Raw genomic sequence first — 12,863 nt, 5'->3', positions numbered from 1 at the left:
ACAGTTTTAACTGAATTTGGATTATTTACAAATGATGTTATAGAAACCACAGTAAATGGGTAATGTCTTATAATTAGGGTCCTATTTGTAGACTTTTAAAATTGTGCAGATGACATATATGTGATTTTGTAATTTACACTTAAATTAAAAATATTTTAAAACATCTTTATTAGATGTATATACGGCAAATATTTAAATATGTATTGAAACCACATACACAATGATACCAACCAAGAGAAGGGGTTTAAAGCACCCCTAAAGATACAGGTGATTAAAGTCACCTCCTGTCTGTTTGTCACCTGTGTGCAGTTCAGGAATTAAAGATCTGCATCTAAAGCAAATTCTGATCTTGGGCTCTCAAGACCCATGAAGGGAGCTGAATGGTTAAAGCAGTGTCTCTAAGCACTATGTCCAACCCTGTCCTGCTGCCATTTGACTTTCCCACAGCAGGGCTCATGCTGGTCACCTCTGCTTGGAAGACTGAAGGAGGACAGAGAGGGAGAGATGGTTGCAGAAAAAGTAAGCACTTTGGCTAACTGTTCTCCCTTCCACCCTTTGTGTTGTCACTCAGTTCATGTTCATTCTGCTTGGCCTGCAGTCAGAGAAAGAGAAAGCATACCAGCACAACCCCTGGGTGAGTCATGTGTCAGTGGAGGAAGGTGGCTTAGAGGGGGAAACACTGTCTAAATCAATCCACTCCCCCATCCAGTCTTTCCTCCAGGGTTGGTTTCAGGTTAGAAGAACATGGTCATCAAAGAGCCATCTAGCCAAGTAATCTGTTTTGCGTCAGCAACCAACCCGATGGCTCTGGAAAATTTACAAGGACATGAAGGTAGTAGGCTTCTTCTGTTGTTTATTCCCAGCACCTAGCATTCAGAGATAGAAAAATGGAAGCTCCAATCTGTCACAGTTAGTAGCCATGCTGAATAGACCAACTCCCTATGAATTCAATAGGCCTTCCTGGATGCCTGCAGTGTCTCCTCTCTCATTCCTTCCCCCCTGAAATTAGGTTTGAAGTAAGTATTCTGTTGTAGTCAATAGAAGAGGTTGAGGTATGTGCTTCATTGTGGTACATGCAGCCCCCAGGAAAGTTTTTCCAAATGTGACCAGACTCAAAAAGGCTGGCAATTCCTATTTTGGGATGACTTCCATGACTATACAAGCCTAAAAACCAGAGTTACTTCTGGCAGTTTCAAATAAATATGCATTGGAAGTCAAAATTCTTTTCTTTTTTCTTTTTAAATCTTCAGTGTTTACAAAGTGCCCAATACCAAAGGTTCTCAGGGTGGTTTTACATGGGAAGAAAAATGAAGCCATAAAATATGACAATGCAATAAGGAAAATTATCTAACATACAATAAAACTAGCAACAGAGAATGATCTTTACACAACAGATCCAAAGAGCACTAAAAATATATAAGAACAAAAATCCTGGGGGAAATAAAAAGGCCACAATGTAAGACAGGCCATGAAATTGTGAAGCTTGGCACCTGTTTCGTTGCTGTTTCTTAACCATACATATCAAGGATTAGGGGCATGATCCAAATCTCCCCTTCTTAGATATACCAAAAGGGCACGTCTGTGAGGGATAGGAAAAGTAGCTGGGGATGGAGGCAGGGGGGGAAATCCTTTCCAGGAAGGTTCCTTCCCCTCAACTCCAATTCATCCCGGAGTTTACAGTCATACACAACTTCCTGTAAGGCTGATCAACACAGCGGGTCTCAGACAAGAAAAAGGGGTAAATGCCCTGCACTGACCATTCCCATTCATTTTCTGCATTCTATTATGGCTTTTGACTGCTCTTCGGAGGTAAAGTCATTGAATCTGGATTACGTCCATAGTTTATGGTTGATCTGCTCTAGTAGTGTTTAAAAATAATAATTTAAAGTATTTCATTAAAAGATTCTAGGGCAGTGTACAAAAGTATAAATAAAAACTAATTTGGTCATAATATAGAATTACTTTTTAAACAAATAAAAAATCAGCAAAAGATGAAAGCAAATAAAATGCTTCAAAACAAAAGGGCAAAAACAGACAAAAATAATCTATAAGCACAGTCTTTTTACATTACTCCTGACATTGTTTATCTGCTTTTAGTTTATTGCATTACTTTCTCTTGATTTCTTTCTGAGGCTTGATCTGTAGACATACATCAGAATGCACATCCAGCTGGGGCGGAGGTGGTGTGGGGAGGAGCCACCATCTCAAGCCAATGGCCATGCTGTGCGGGGCTCATGGAAGTTGTAGCCCAAATCTGGAGGACCCCAGGTTGAAGAAGACTGCCTGGGAGGATGCTTGCTTCCATAAACTGAATCCAGAGTTCTGGCAGCTCTTACTTTCTGCTTTCTGTGACCTGTCAATCCTCTGTTCACTGCCTAGAGCTCTAGGGCAAGTTTTCAAGCAATGGCCAAACAACACCCCTCTATCAGATTTTGCCCCTTTCCCCATTCCTGTAATGTAACCTTTTTGATCATCACCCTCATCTCTTACTTTTTGTTATGCCAAAACACACCACAAAACTCCAAAGAAACAAGAAAGGATGTTGTCAATAATTCTTTCAAGTCACATAGCAAATACATTTAGAGTCGCCTTCCCCAGAATCTGGAATTACACAGAAGGCAAATGCGTAGCCTCAGCAACTGAGTGTCTGAGGGGAAAATCTCTCATTGCTCCTTAAATTATTGCAAGGGAAAGAATTTACTATCAAGGGCCTTTAAAAGGAGCCTACTGATGTGTGATCAATGTACAATAGTTATTACAGCTGGAGAAAGGCCATGTCCATAACTTTAGAACTTGTAGTAGTAGGTAGAAAGAGAAAGGAGGACACAATGAGAGTAGGAGATACAAATTAAGGGGCCCTCAAAATAGAGAGATTTAAGAGGAAGAAAAAATCCAGTTTTATAGTGGCCAACCCACAGTAAAGACACACAAAGGAGGAACAAAAAGGCATAGGGTGACATTCTCCTAAGACTTCATCTGTACTGAATACTGGGGTTTGTTTTAGGCTGGTTAAAAGCGGAAAAAGCTGTGTTCAAAGCAGCCCAAACTGGTTCATCAGGCTCCTTCTAACTGCCAAAGACCAGAAAGTTCAGATCTCTGATAGGGATGCAAGCCCTCAGGCACAGCAAAGCATGACATGATATAAATGACACAGTCTCTCAAATAAAAGCTAAGCTAGCACCAAAGAACAGAATCTGTTGAAAGCCATACTATTCTCCCCCCTTAATGAATGCCCTTCTTGCACATCTATCTATTATTTCTCTTCTATATTCAATTCCATCTAAGTCTCTTCCTCCTCACAGTGTAACACCAACCTGTATCACAGTGCCTGCCCTGCCCAATTTTCACTTCCCAAAGCCATCTTACGGCTTTTTCCACCTTCATCCTCACACCATCTCATATTTGGTGGAGGTGGGTGGGGAGAAACTTCCATATTTTTCGCTCCATAAGACGCACCCGACCATAAGACGCACCTAGTTTTTAGAGGAGGAAAACAAGAAAAAAAATATTCTGAACAAAACAGTGGATGTGTGATTTTTTTGGTGCTGGCTATAGCCATGGACATGCTATGTGATCTGATGGTGAATTTGGGGTGACCCAATGCAAAAATCCTGAGGATCCATGTGATTTTACCTCCCCCCTCCCAGGCAGCCTCCTTTATCACTAGAGTCCCTTATCTCCCTCCGATCACTTGCCGATCAGCTGCTCAGCGGCTTTGTTTCAACACCCACTTCCCTCTTTCTAAAAAAAAGAGCATGATCTATTTTTCCCCCCTGGGAATTCGGCTCCAGGGACCACACATTCGCTCCATAAGACGCACAGACGGTTCCCCTTACTTTCTAGGAGGAAAAAAGTGTGTCTTATGGAGCGAAAAATACAGTAATTTTTCTTTTGGCTAGAAGTCATGTTTCCCTTTAAGGAACTAAATGTGTCAACATACTTGGCCCATTCACATGCCCCATTCACAGTGTGGTGGGGCATCATCTGTACAGTAAAATGAACACATGGGGAAAAGAGATGCAGGGCAAAAATCTCTTTAAAACAATGGAGCACAGCAAAGTGAAGGGGAGGGAGGAAACAGGGTTTTGCTTCCGCTTCCCGGTGTGCCCTTCTTCATGCAAAGCAGTCATCGCCAATCTGGTGCCCTCCAGATATTGTTGGATCATACAACTCTAGTCATACCTGACCACTGGCCTTGATGGCTTGGGCTGATGGGAACTGTAGTCTAAAATGTCTGGAGGGTTGATGAAGGTTGATGTAAAGAATAAATTCACCTCCCACACTTTACATGGGGCAGACATGTGGATAAAATTCTAAATAAAATAAATAACGCATTCAATCACTAATACCAGAGTAAAATTGTATTGACTTAAAAAGCCTTTTTAAACGACTTAGTTGCATTAAACCTAACTTGGAGATAGATGATAGACAGATATTGCTGAATGTCAGTTCTACAATAAATCAGCTTTATTAGCTGCCACAAGCCCAAAAGGGACAGAGGAGGAAAATCCCATGTTCTTAAAGGGCCATAATTATTGCAAATTTATTTGGTTAATTGATAGTTGAGGGCATTTCCTCTTTTTAAGAACACAGACCATTTAAGAGGCAGCAGACCTGCACTTTGTGAAGACAAATCCTTTAAAAGAGGATAAAATTTCCTCGTATACATGAACATTTGTTCCTTCTAGTACAGAACAATAGTTCTAGGAATGGGACACAGCAGGCAAATAAAACACATACAAAATGAGAGAACGACTGCACGGCTCCCTTTAGTTGGCTGTTTTGCAGGTACAAGCGTTATCTACTTCTTTGTGACTGAACGTGCAGTTCCCCCAGCTACGTAACTGCACCATGCTCAGGCACAGGGGCTTTAAAAGCTAGAGGCAGATTATATGCAGATAACCACTTCATTGCAACACTTCATTCTACTGCAGGAACAGGCATGCTGCTGTACTCCTACAAGGATTGCAAGGACCAATTCAGGCTGGCTGAACTGAAATCTGCCTACACAACACTTTATCACAATGTATCACACCCCAGAGATTAGTACACATCATCATCACTGGTGATCCTAAAGGCATTAATGCTTGTTTAGCAGCTTTTCGTACACAAGAAATGGTTTTGTAATGCGGAAAAGTGGCTTTAAAACCACTAAACTTCCAGTGCCTCTAGGCCCAAAGGACAAAGGCAGTTATTCTTCCTACATATAATTCAGAAGAATCAAGAAGGAATTCTGAGCTACTGCTGTTTTTTAAGCAGTCACTCTTACTTCCCAGAGAGCCTTTTAGTCTCTGACAAAAAAAAAGCAAGAGACACAACAGGGCAGTTTACATATGATACAACTGGACCAGGGAGAAGTGTGAGGGGAATTTCTGAGCTGTGTGCACCACTACACTGCTTGCTCGCGTTAAATTATAATTTGTTTTAACTACATAAAGGCCATGCTTTATGAACGCTCACTGTGCCAAAATTCACTTACCTGAATGCAACAAATTAGTACCCAACCCTTGCTATATGCATTGCAGATTCCATGAGTAGGTACGCATTAGAAATTTCCCCACAGAAACCAATGGAAATCGTCAATTCATTATGCGAACGGAAATTGTTGACTCGTCATGCAAACGCTCACCTAGTGAATGATTTCCAGGGATTGCATTGTGTTCGTAAAGTGGGACCTGTGTGTATAGTTCATTCTGATGCTCAAACCAGTGCACTATAATGATTAATCTCTGGTATTAAACTGTGAGATTGACAGAGCCACTTTCTGAACTGCTTGCTTCTGTCAATATGTCATATCGCTCATGCCAGTGGGATACTAGCTGTCACATGCCAGGGCCCATGTCACTGTATGCTTCATTTCCAAACATGGGCACCTTGGCAGAGTTACACACTGCATTGATCTGGAAGGCATTCGGCAGCTGACACATGCAAGTTACTCTACAACAGAAATGGGCTGTTGGTGCAAATGATTCCCTGCTTTGAAAAAATCTTTTAGGAATAGGCTCCCCCCCCAAAAACCCCATAAAGTAGTACCTAAACTACTCAGTATCAGTTGTGAAACCTCAAGTATATTTAGGGCTTTCCAGCAATGCTGATTTATGCCACCTTCTTAATGGACAGTTATACAGTTCCTTCAGAACAGGAAGGGAACGTGACTTTAGCTCAGTGGTAGAGCACATGCTCTGCATGCAAAAGATCTCATATTCAACCCCAGCACCTGCAGGTAAGGTGAGAAAAACCCCTGCCTGAAATTCTGGAGAAATCTGATGCCTATGTAGGCGGTGTTTCTCAAGCTTGTGTCCCTGGCTGTTGTTGTACGACAGCTCTCCTCATCCCTGATCACTGGTCCTGCTAGCTAGGGCTGATGGAAGTTGTAGTCCAACAGCAGCTGGAGACCCAACCTTGAGAAACACTGATCTAGACAATATTGACCGAGATGAGCCAATGTTATGAATAAGCAGAAGGCAGCTTCCCATGTACTGAAGGCTGAGCCTTTGTGCAAAAAAGGTTTAGCACAAGAATGTGGCTTTGCCATCTCTACAGAGCAGAACTCCTACTGCAGAGCTAATGAGAAAGGAACATTTAAGTACTTGACTGGTCAGCTAACTTCTTACGTACATAGCAGATATGCTGGTCTTATGAACATTGTAAAGGATGAAGAGGACAGGGGTGCGTTTATAAACATGTAAGGGGGCAATCTGTACACTGCTGAGATGCTATGCATCTCCCCTTCACGAACTATGGTGTTACATTTGATGGAAGCATCTGCTGTCTAGAGTGATCACACGCTAAAAGGTTCAGATCCTCAAGGATAGTCCCAGCTTTCCCAGATTTATGTCTCAAGCTCAGCTTTGCCTGCCAAGAGCACATAGTTTAAAGGATGGCAGAGCTGGGAGGGATTTGTGGACCATCTACTCTAATCAAGTCTCCACTCCAATCTTTCCAATGAAACAAATATTCTGCATTATCCCTATGTATCCTGCTCCTTTGCTGAATTGCTCTGCCATTTAGAACACCCTTCTGAACAACCCCATTCTCCTCAGAGAGTGAACAACCTCTCTTCTTTCAGATACCCTTTTTCATATATGGTCATGAGCATAGGTCACTCCTTTCCTCAATGAATTAGTCTTTTACACCCTTAATCATCTTGGTGGCTGTCCTCAGAAGAATCATTTCCCATTTGTCTTTATTTGCCATGACCTGTGCTCCCAAGATTGGATAGAGTACTCCATAAGTGCTCTCATCTGTGCAGAAGGGAACAGTGAAATTACTTTGCATGAAATAAAAAGGGTTGTCATGTTAGCAACCCAAGGTTGAATTAACCACTGCTGACCAATAGTGACTATGGGGCACTGGTTTAGAGTCCTACAGCCCAGGGGCCCTTAAATGCCAGCATTACATGAGCAACAGCCTCTCCTCTTTCCCCCCTTTTCCTTTTAAACATTTCACAAAACAGTTGCACTCTCGAGGAGTAAAATTCCAGGCAATCATGTTCACTAGTACTATCTGGCACACTGGAAAATAAAGGTAGTCAGCGCAACTGTCTTGAACTTTGCACCTGCTCTGTAAAAAAAATGAGAGGAAAACAAAACAGCCAAGATGTTGCAGCAACTATTGTGGCTGCCATCACAGCACCACTGCTGCCAACACCGCAGACGTCCCTTTTGGGGGTTGGTTTGGTTTGTTGGGGGGACTGGGTGCAGAAGTAAAATAGGGATCTGTATGCTCCCTTCCTGTCACCTTAATCAGTTTGGAGGGTCTCACTACAACTAGCACTTATCACGGATAACAGGTCTGGAATTTGTCTTCCTAACCACAGCATAGACACATTATGTGAAGCAGTAACTCAAGTAATGTTCTTCTCCTAAACCATATGATACATATGAACAGTTGCAGTATGGTGAAAGCAGCAATCTAAATTTTAGAGGAGGAAAGGGAGCAGACAGTGACATTCTAACATAAAATGGCCTGTCACCACTAAATATTTGGTAGAACATCTCATCTTCTGTCAGGTGACTCTTCTATGGTATTTCATATTGCTTCCTTAATGATTCAGCATTACTAAGTTCTAGGGATGTGATTCTGTCTGCATCAGCAAGGATATACAGGGCTAATGAACCCAACTAGGGGAGTAAGTAAACTTGGGGTTCACCTACACAGTTAAAGGAAACAGGTGTGTAACAGGAAAGCAATAATAGGCATCTAATTACAGGCTTGGCAGGATCAACTCAATGTGTATACTGATACATGCAACATGCTCACTAGCAATGATGGTGTGAAATTGCATTACTCAGCCAATAATATTTAACCTTGCAAAGAAGGAAGGAGACGAGGTACCAAGAGAAGAGGGTGTCAGTCCCAAACCATGCAATCTGCTGACAAAGGCTGGGGACAAAAAAGGGACTCTGACTGTCACTTTCTAGCTATAAACAGCAATATGGCTTTTGTTACACAGCCTTCTACTTTGAGTTTAATTTTCTGGGAGGAACTTAGTTGCTTTCACCCCAGCATCCAAAATACTTTCCAAAAGCCGCCCAACATGGCACGATTCAGAAGGGTCTCCCAGGTCTGAGACCAATGTACTGCCTGGGCGTCCATGCTGGCTCTTCCAGTTATCTTATTGGCCATTCAGTACAAAATCACAGCAAGCTTTTGTGTTACAAACCTGCTGAATTATGGTAATGACCTCTAGAGGGGAAATCATACTGTTTAAATCAAGGAGCAAAAAGGAACCGAGCAGAGATTTGCAAAGGCAAATGCGCACACAGATACTTACTAATTGCTCCTGTAAAAGTTGGCTGCGTAAGGTCTTTTGGCACCTTCCTGTAGATGTCAAGCCTGGAAAAACACACATACAAAAATGCTATAAAACAGGTGGAGCATTTCACTATACACAGTCAACAGAGCTGAATGATGCTTAGAATTTTTCCATTAAGTTTTCCAACAACATCATTTCTCATTTTACACCAGAGCGCAAAAAACATCTTTTCACTCAGTTATGTAAGTGAACTAGTTTGCAATTACTACTAGCTAAAGTTTGACGGGAAGGAAACTGAGCGAGGGAGAGGGAGAATTCCTATTCTTTTAACTGTGTCTCACTCTCAACCCTGACTAACCGGAGGAGAGAGACCTGACAATCAATCCCTTTCCCAAGACAGCTCTGGTCTATAGACTGTGTAATAATCTACCACCACCCACCCAGGCAACCCCTGTGAAATGTAAGTGTAGCTCTTTGGTTGCTTCCAGGAAGAATTTCAAGCTGAAATGGTAATCAGTGGATGCTATTAGCCTCTACTGTTTTAAATGGGTCTTGTATATTTTCTTGTTCTGCTGTTTTTAGCAGTATTTTATCCATTGCAAGCCACAGAAATTGATCTATAAACATTGTAACAGTATGGCAGTAGAATGGACAGCTGGAGATAGCTTACTCAATTCATGTTGGTTCCAAACACAATATCCCATTTTTAGGTATCAGAAGAGAGCCCTGCATCTGAAAGCACTTCGGTGTGAAGAGTTTAATCAGACTGGAAAAAAGAATCACTTTCAGCCTTCTAGCATGACACAATTGTACGTGTGTGTGGTTCCTTACAAACAGATCACACACACAACCAGAGAGACACGAGGACTTTATCACCTCAACAAAGTCTGTAGCATCTGACATTTTCAGAGCTATACATATTTTACAGCCTGATTCATCTTTCCCCTCATTTATAATATTCCTGAACAAAATGGCCCATTTATGGACCCGCAGCTTCCCTGGGAACATCTGGAAAGCACTGTTTACATTCTTTCCACACAGACCACAGCAACAGCAGCATATGATAAAGAGCCCCATAGCAGCTCATGACATCATGGCCTCACAGGCAGAGGAAATAGCTAAACTTCCTGCTCACAGCCCATTAAAACCTCAGCACTGGCGTCGTCTCACTGAAATGACAATAATGCCTTGGCAAACTTGGCAAGGAAGCCAGGAGGAGAAAGAGAGGGGCTTTGGCGTGTAACTAAATAATTGGAAACAGGAAATAGCTCCAGGCTGAAGGCTGTAAAAATAACACTATGTGGATACTATAAAAGGAAGTGTGTTCTTGGAGGGAGAGACAGCCCACTGCAAGATTTTAAAATGTGTTGTCAACATTTCGGGGTTGGGGTGGTTTAATGAGAAGGATGATGTCTTCTCTGGAAATAAGGAAGTTTCTTCTCAGAACTTTTTATTTAAATTGTCTTAAATGACTATCATCTGTAGAATGTCACTGGCAGGGCAGTGGAGGGGAAAACAGATTTAAGGGGGTAAAGACATTATGTTACATGTATTAAGAGAATTCATATATTTATAAAGGATTTTTTTAAAAAAAAGTAATTAAGTTGACCAGTGGTCTATCTACTTATCTCCACAAGATGCTTGCCAGTCAAGACGCTACTGTACTATTTGGGGCCTACATGGCAAATGTGGCAAGCTAGAAACACCTGCCAGCTATATAGCAATATATTTCTCCTTTTCTTTCACCCTTTTCAGTACAACTGCATTATAAACAGTAGTGTTACCATTTGACATTATTTGTCCTGGGGAAAGTGCTCTTCAATTTCCTCTGCATATGACCCCAGGGAGCACCTAAAACCCATTACAGCAGGAGTATCTAACCTGTGGCCCTCCAGGTGCCGTTGAACTCCAAATCCCATAGTCCTGCTAGTCAGCCATGCTGTTTGTGCTGGAAGCTCACCACTTGGGAAGAAAACCAGCATTGATACTGAGAAAGAACTGACACCTTGCGGAGGGGCAAATCTGTGACAATCATGGTCAGAGCTGAGAATCAAACTTTTAAAGACTAATACCCTCATCACTATTCTAACCTAGTGCAACTCTCAAACTTTGCACCAAGGAATACTCGTCTGCCACAAAGAAATAAATTTGTGAAATAATTTTGCTGGATGCTATGAACTCAAAGCAGCCATTCAAAGCGGACAGTGCCTGCTGGGAGACTGCATGACTCATTGCTCTGGCCTTGCCTCCTTCTAATTAGCCGCCACAGAGACCAGGCAACTCTACTGAGTCCCACTATCTGCCTGATCACATCAGATCATGACAGAACTCCCCAACGGAGGCTGCTTTATGCAATGCTGCATGCGTTACTGCTCTGGCTCTGCCACCTTCCAATCAGGAAAAAAAATGCCCAGGACAGTGGCTCAGGCAGAAACAAAGGCAATTGATTCCTCTGAAATCAAGTATATCTTAATCTTAAAATCTACCCTTGGCAAGTGCAACAAAAGGTGGCATTGTTGAAAGCTTCTATTCACGGTTCCAGCCAGCCAGATATGCCCTTTCTCCAGGATATGCCATTCCCTTCTGCTTTGACCAGTTTTTAGTTCCCCCACCCCTCCCAACAGTCATCCTACTGTGTCTACTGTTTTTATCTTTTATGGGTCCTCCCCCCCATCTACAGATTCTTTTTGTACTTCTGCAAACCTTGGGGTCAGGTCTGTGCTTGGGCTGCTAGCAAACACCTCAGCTTGCTAAATCTGGTAGAATGCTGCAGTGCGATCAGCAACATGCCTCTCAAAGATGTACATGGCCACCACCTCTTAAGGAAAGTGATGCACAACCCGCTCACTAGGGCATACCTCCGCCACAGAGGTAGGAGAGCAACAGAGGCAAGGGTAGCAGCTTTCAGAAATGAAAGGGGTGCGGGTTTGTGCGTATGCCACACAATCGAAGCATTCTGAGCACAGCCTGCCACTTAATTGCCTCTCAGGGTCGTTTTTCTCTCCATACACAAGTGAATCATTCTGGTGGTGAGTCACTGAAGAGAAATGAAATTCCTTAGCCACCCACACTCCACAAGTTCTCAAACAAAGCTGAGGTGTGTGTTCAGGGGGGTGGACAGGGATGGAGATTGGGGGGGCGGGATTAACAGATAAATTTACAAAAATGTGCAGTTGTTCGCTGAACTACGGGAGAGGAAAAGTTTTCACTGCGGTATATTCAGTCTATTAGTTTGAACCACAGGTTTCCTCTACCCACAACCTCAATCACACTGTGTTATATTGCATAAAGCACTCTAGAACTGAGAGGCACTTCAGGTATAGGCAAAATATTGTTAAACACAGAAACCAAACAGATGAAAAAAGTGAACAAAGAACAAGTTGAATCCACAGCTATTATTTTTTAAACAACCAGGGATAAGAACTGGATGTTTGGATTTGTTCTGTTGTTATTCTTTTTGCATGGAGTGGACGGGCATTGGAAGAAAGCCCCAATTTGTAACAAAGGAAGCCTTTCTTCCAGTGCAGATAGCAGGTGTAGAGGCCCAGATCCAGATCAGAATCACAGCAGGAAGCAAAGGGTTAACATCCCCCTACTCCCCAGAGTCCTGATATGGTTCATGAGCCTCCCAAGTCTGCTATGTACTTTTTAAAGCTATTTAAACAATTGTGTGAATGGCATCTCATCTAGTTTGGCCCTTACAGTATGTAAGAGATGGAATATACAGTCAGAGCAAGGCACATTTCCTCTTCCACAACTGTCCAAGCTAAGGATAAAAATTTCAGGTGTAAATTAGCTGACACCCATTTACAACATGCCCACTTAGGGCTAGTTCTCACATGCAACGGATGAGGAGACAAGCACTATGTTTGGGCAGTAGGAGGTGGGAGAAACAATCAGTCCAATTCTCCTCACAGGATTACATGATGCTCCCCCACAGAAAAAATGAACAGCAACAAATGACCCATTGAGTTTTCATGCAGTTGCTTTAAGGGGGAGGGGGAAGGTAGGTTGGGAGGGAGTTAAGTACCTACAAACTTTGGGGTTTTCCCAAATCTGCTGACACCTCTGTTGTTTATAGGTGGTGGGAGGCATATAAGCATGG

General features: G+C 42.4%; 1 protein-coding gene across 1 annotated transcript in view; it reads right to left on the bottom strand.

The window, feature by feature from the left end:
- The window catches only part of ERGIC1 (endoplasmic reticulum-golgi intermediate compartment 1), a 73,781-nt gene that overhangs the window by 41,315 nt on the left and 19,603 nt on the right, over window positions 1-12,863 (bottom strand). Inside the window, exon 2 of the mRNA XM_080997281.1 lies at window positions 8,777-8,838. Within this exon, the coding sequence (XP_080853407.1) occupies window positions 8,777-8,838 (62 nt within the window). The remainder of the gene's footprint in view (window positions 1-8,776; window positions 8,839-12,863) is intronic.

This window comes from Podarcis pityusensis, assembly GCF_964106645.2.
Source record: "Podarcis pityusensis genome assembly, chromosome: 2".
NCBI classification, from domain to species: Eukaryota; Metazoa; Chordata; class Lepidosauria; order Squamata; family Lacertidae; genus Podarcis; species Podarcis pityusensis.
Note: the sequence above shows the minus strand (reverse complement) of the source record. Positions and strands in the feature narration are given on the sequence as shown.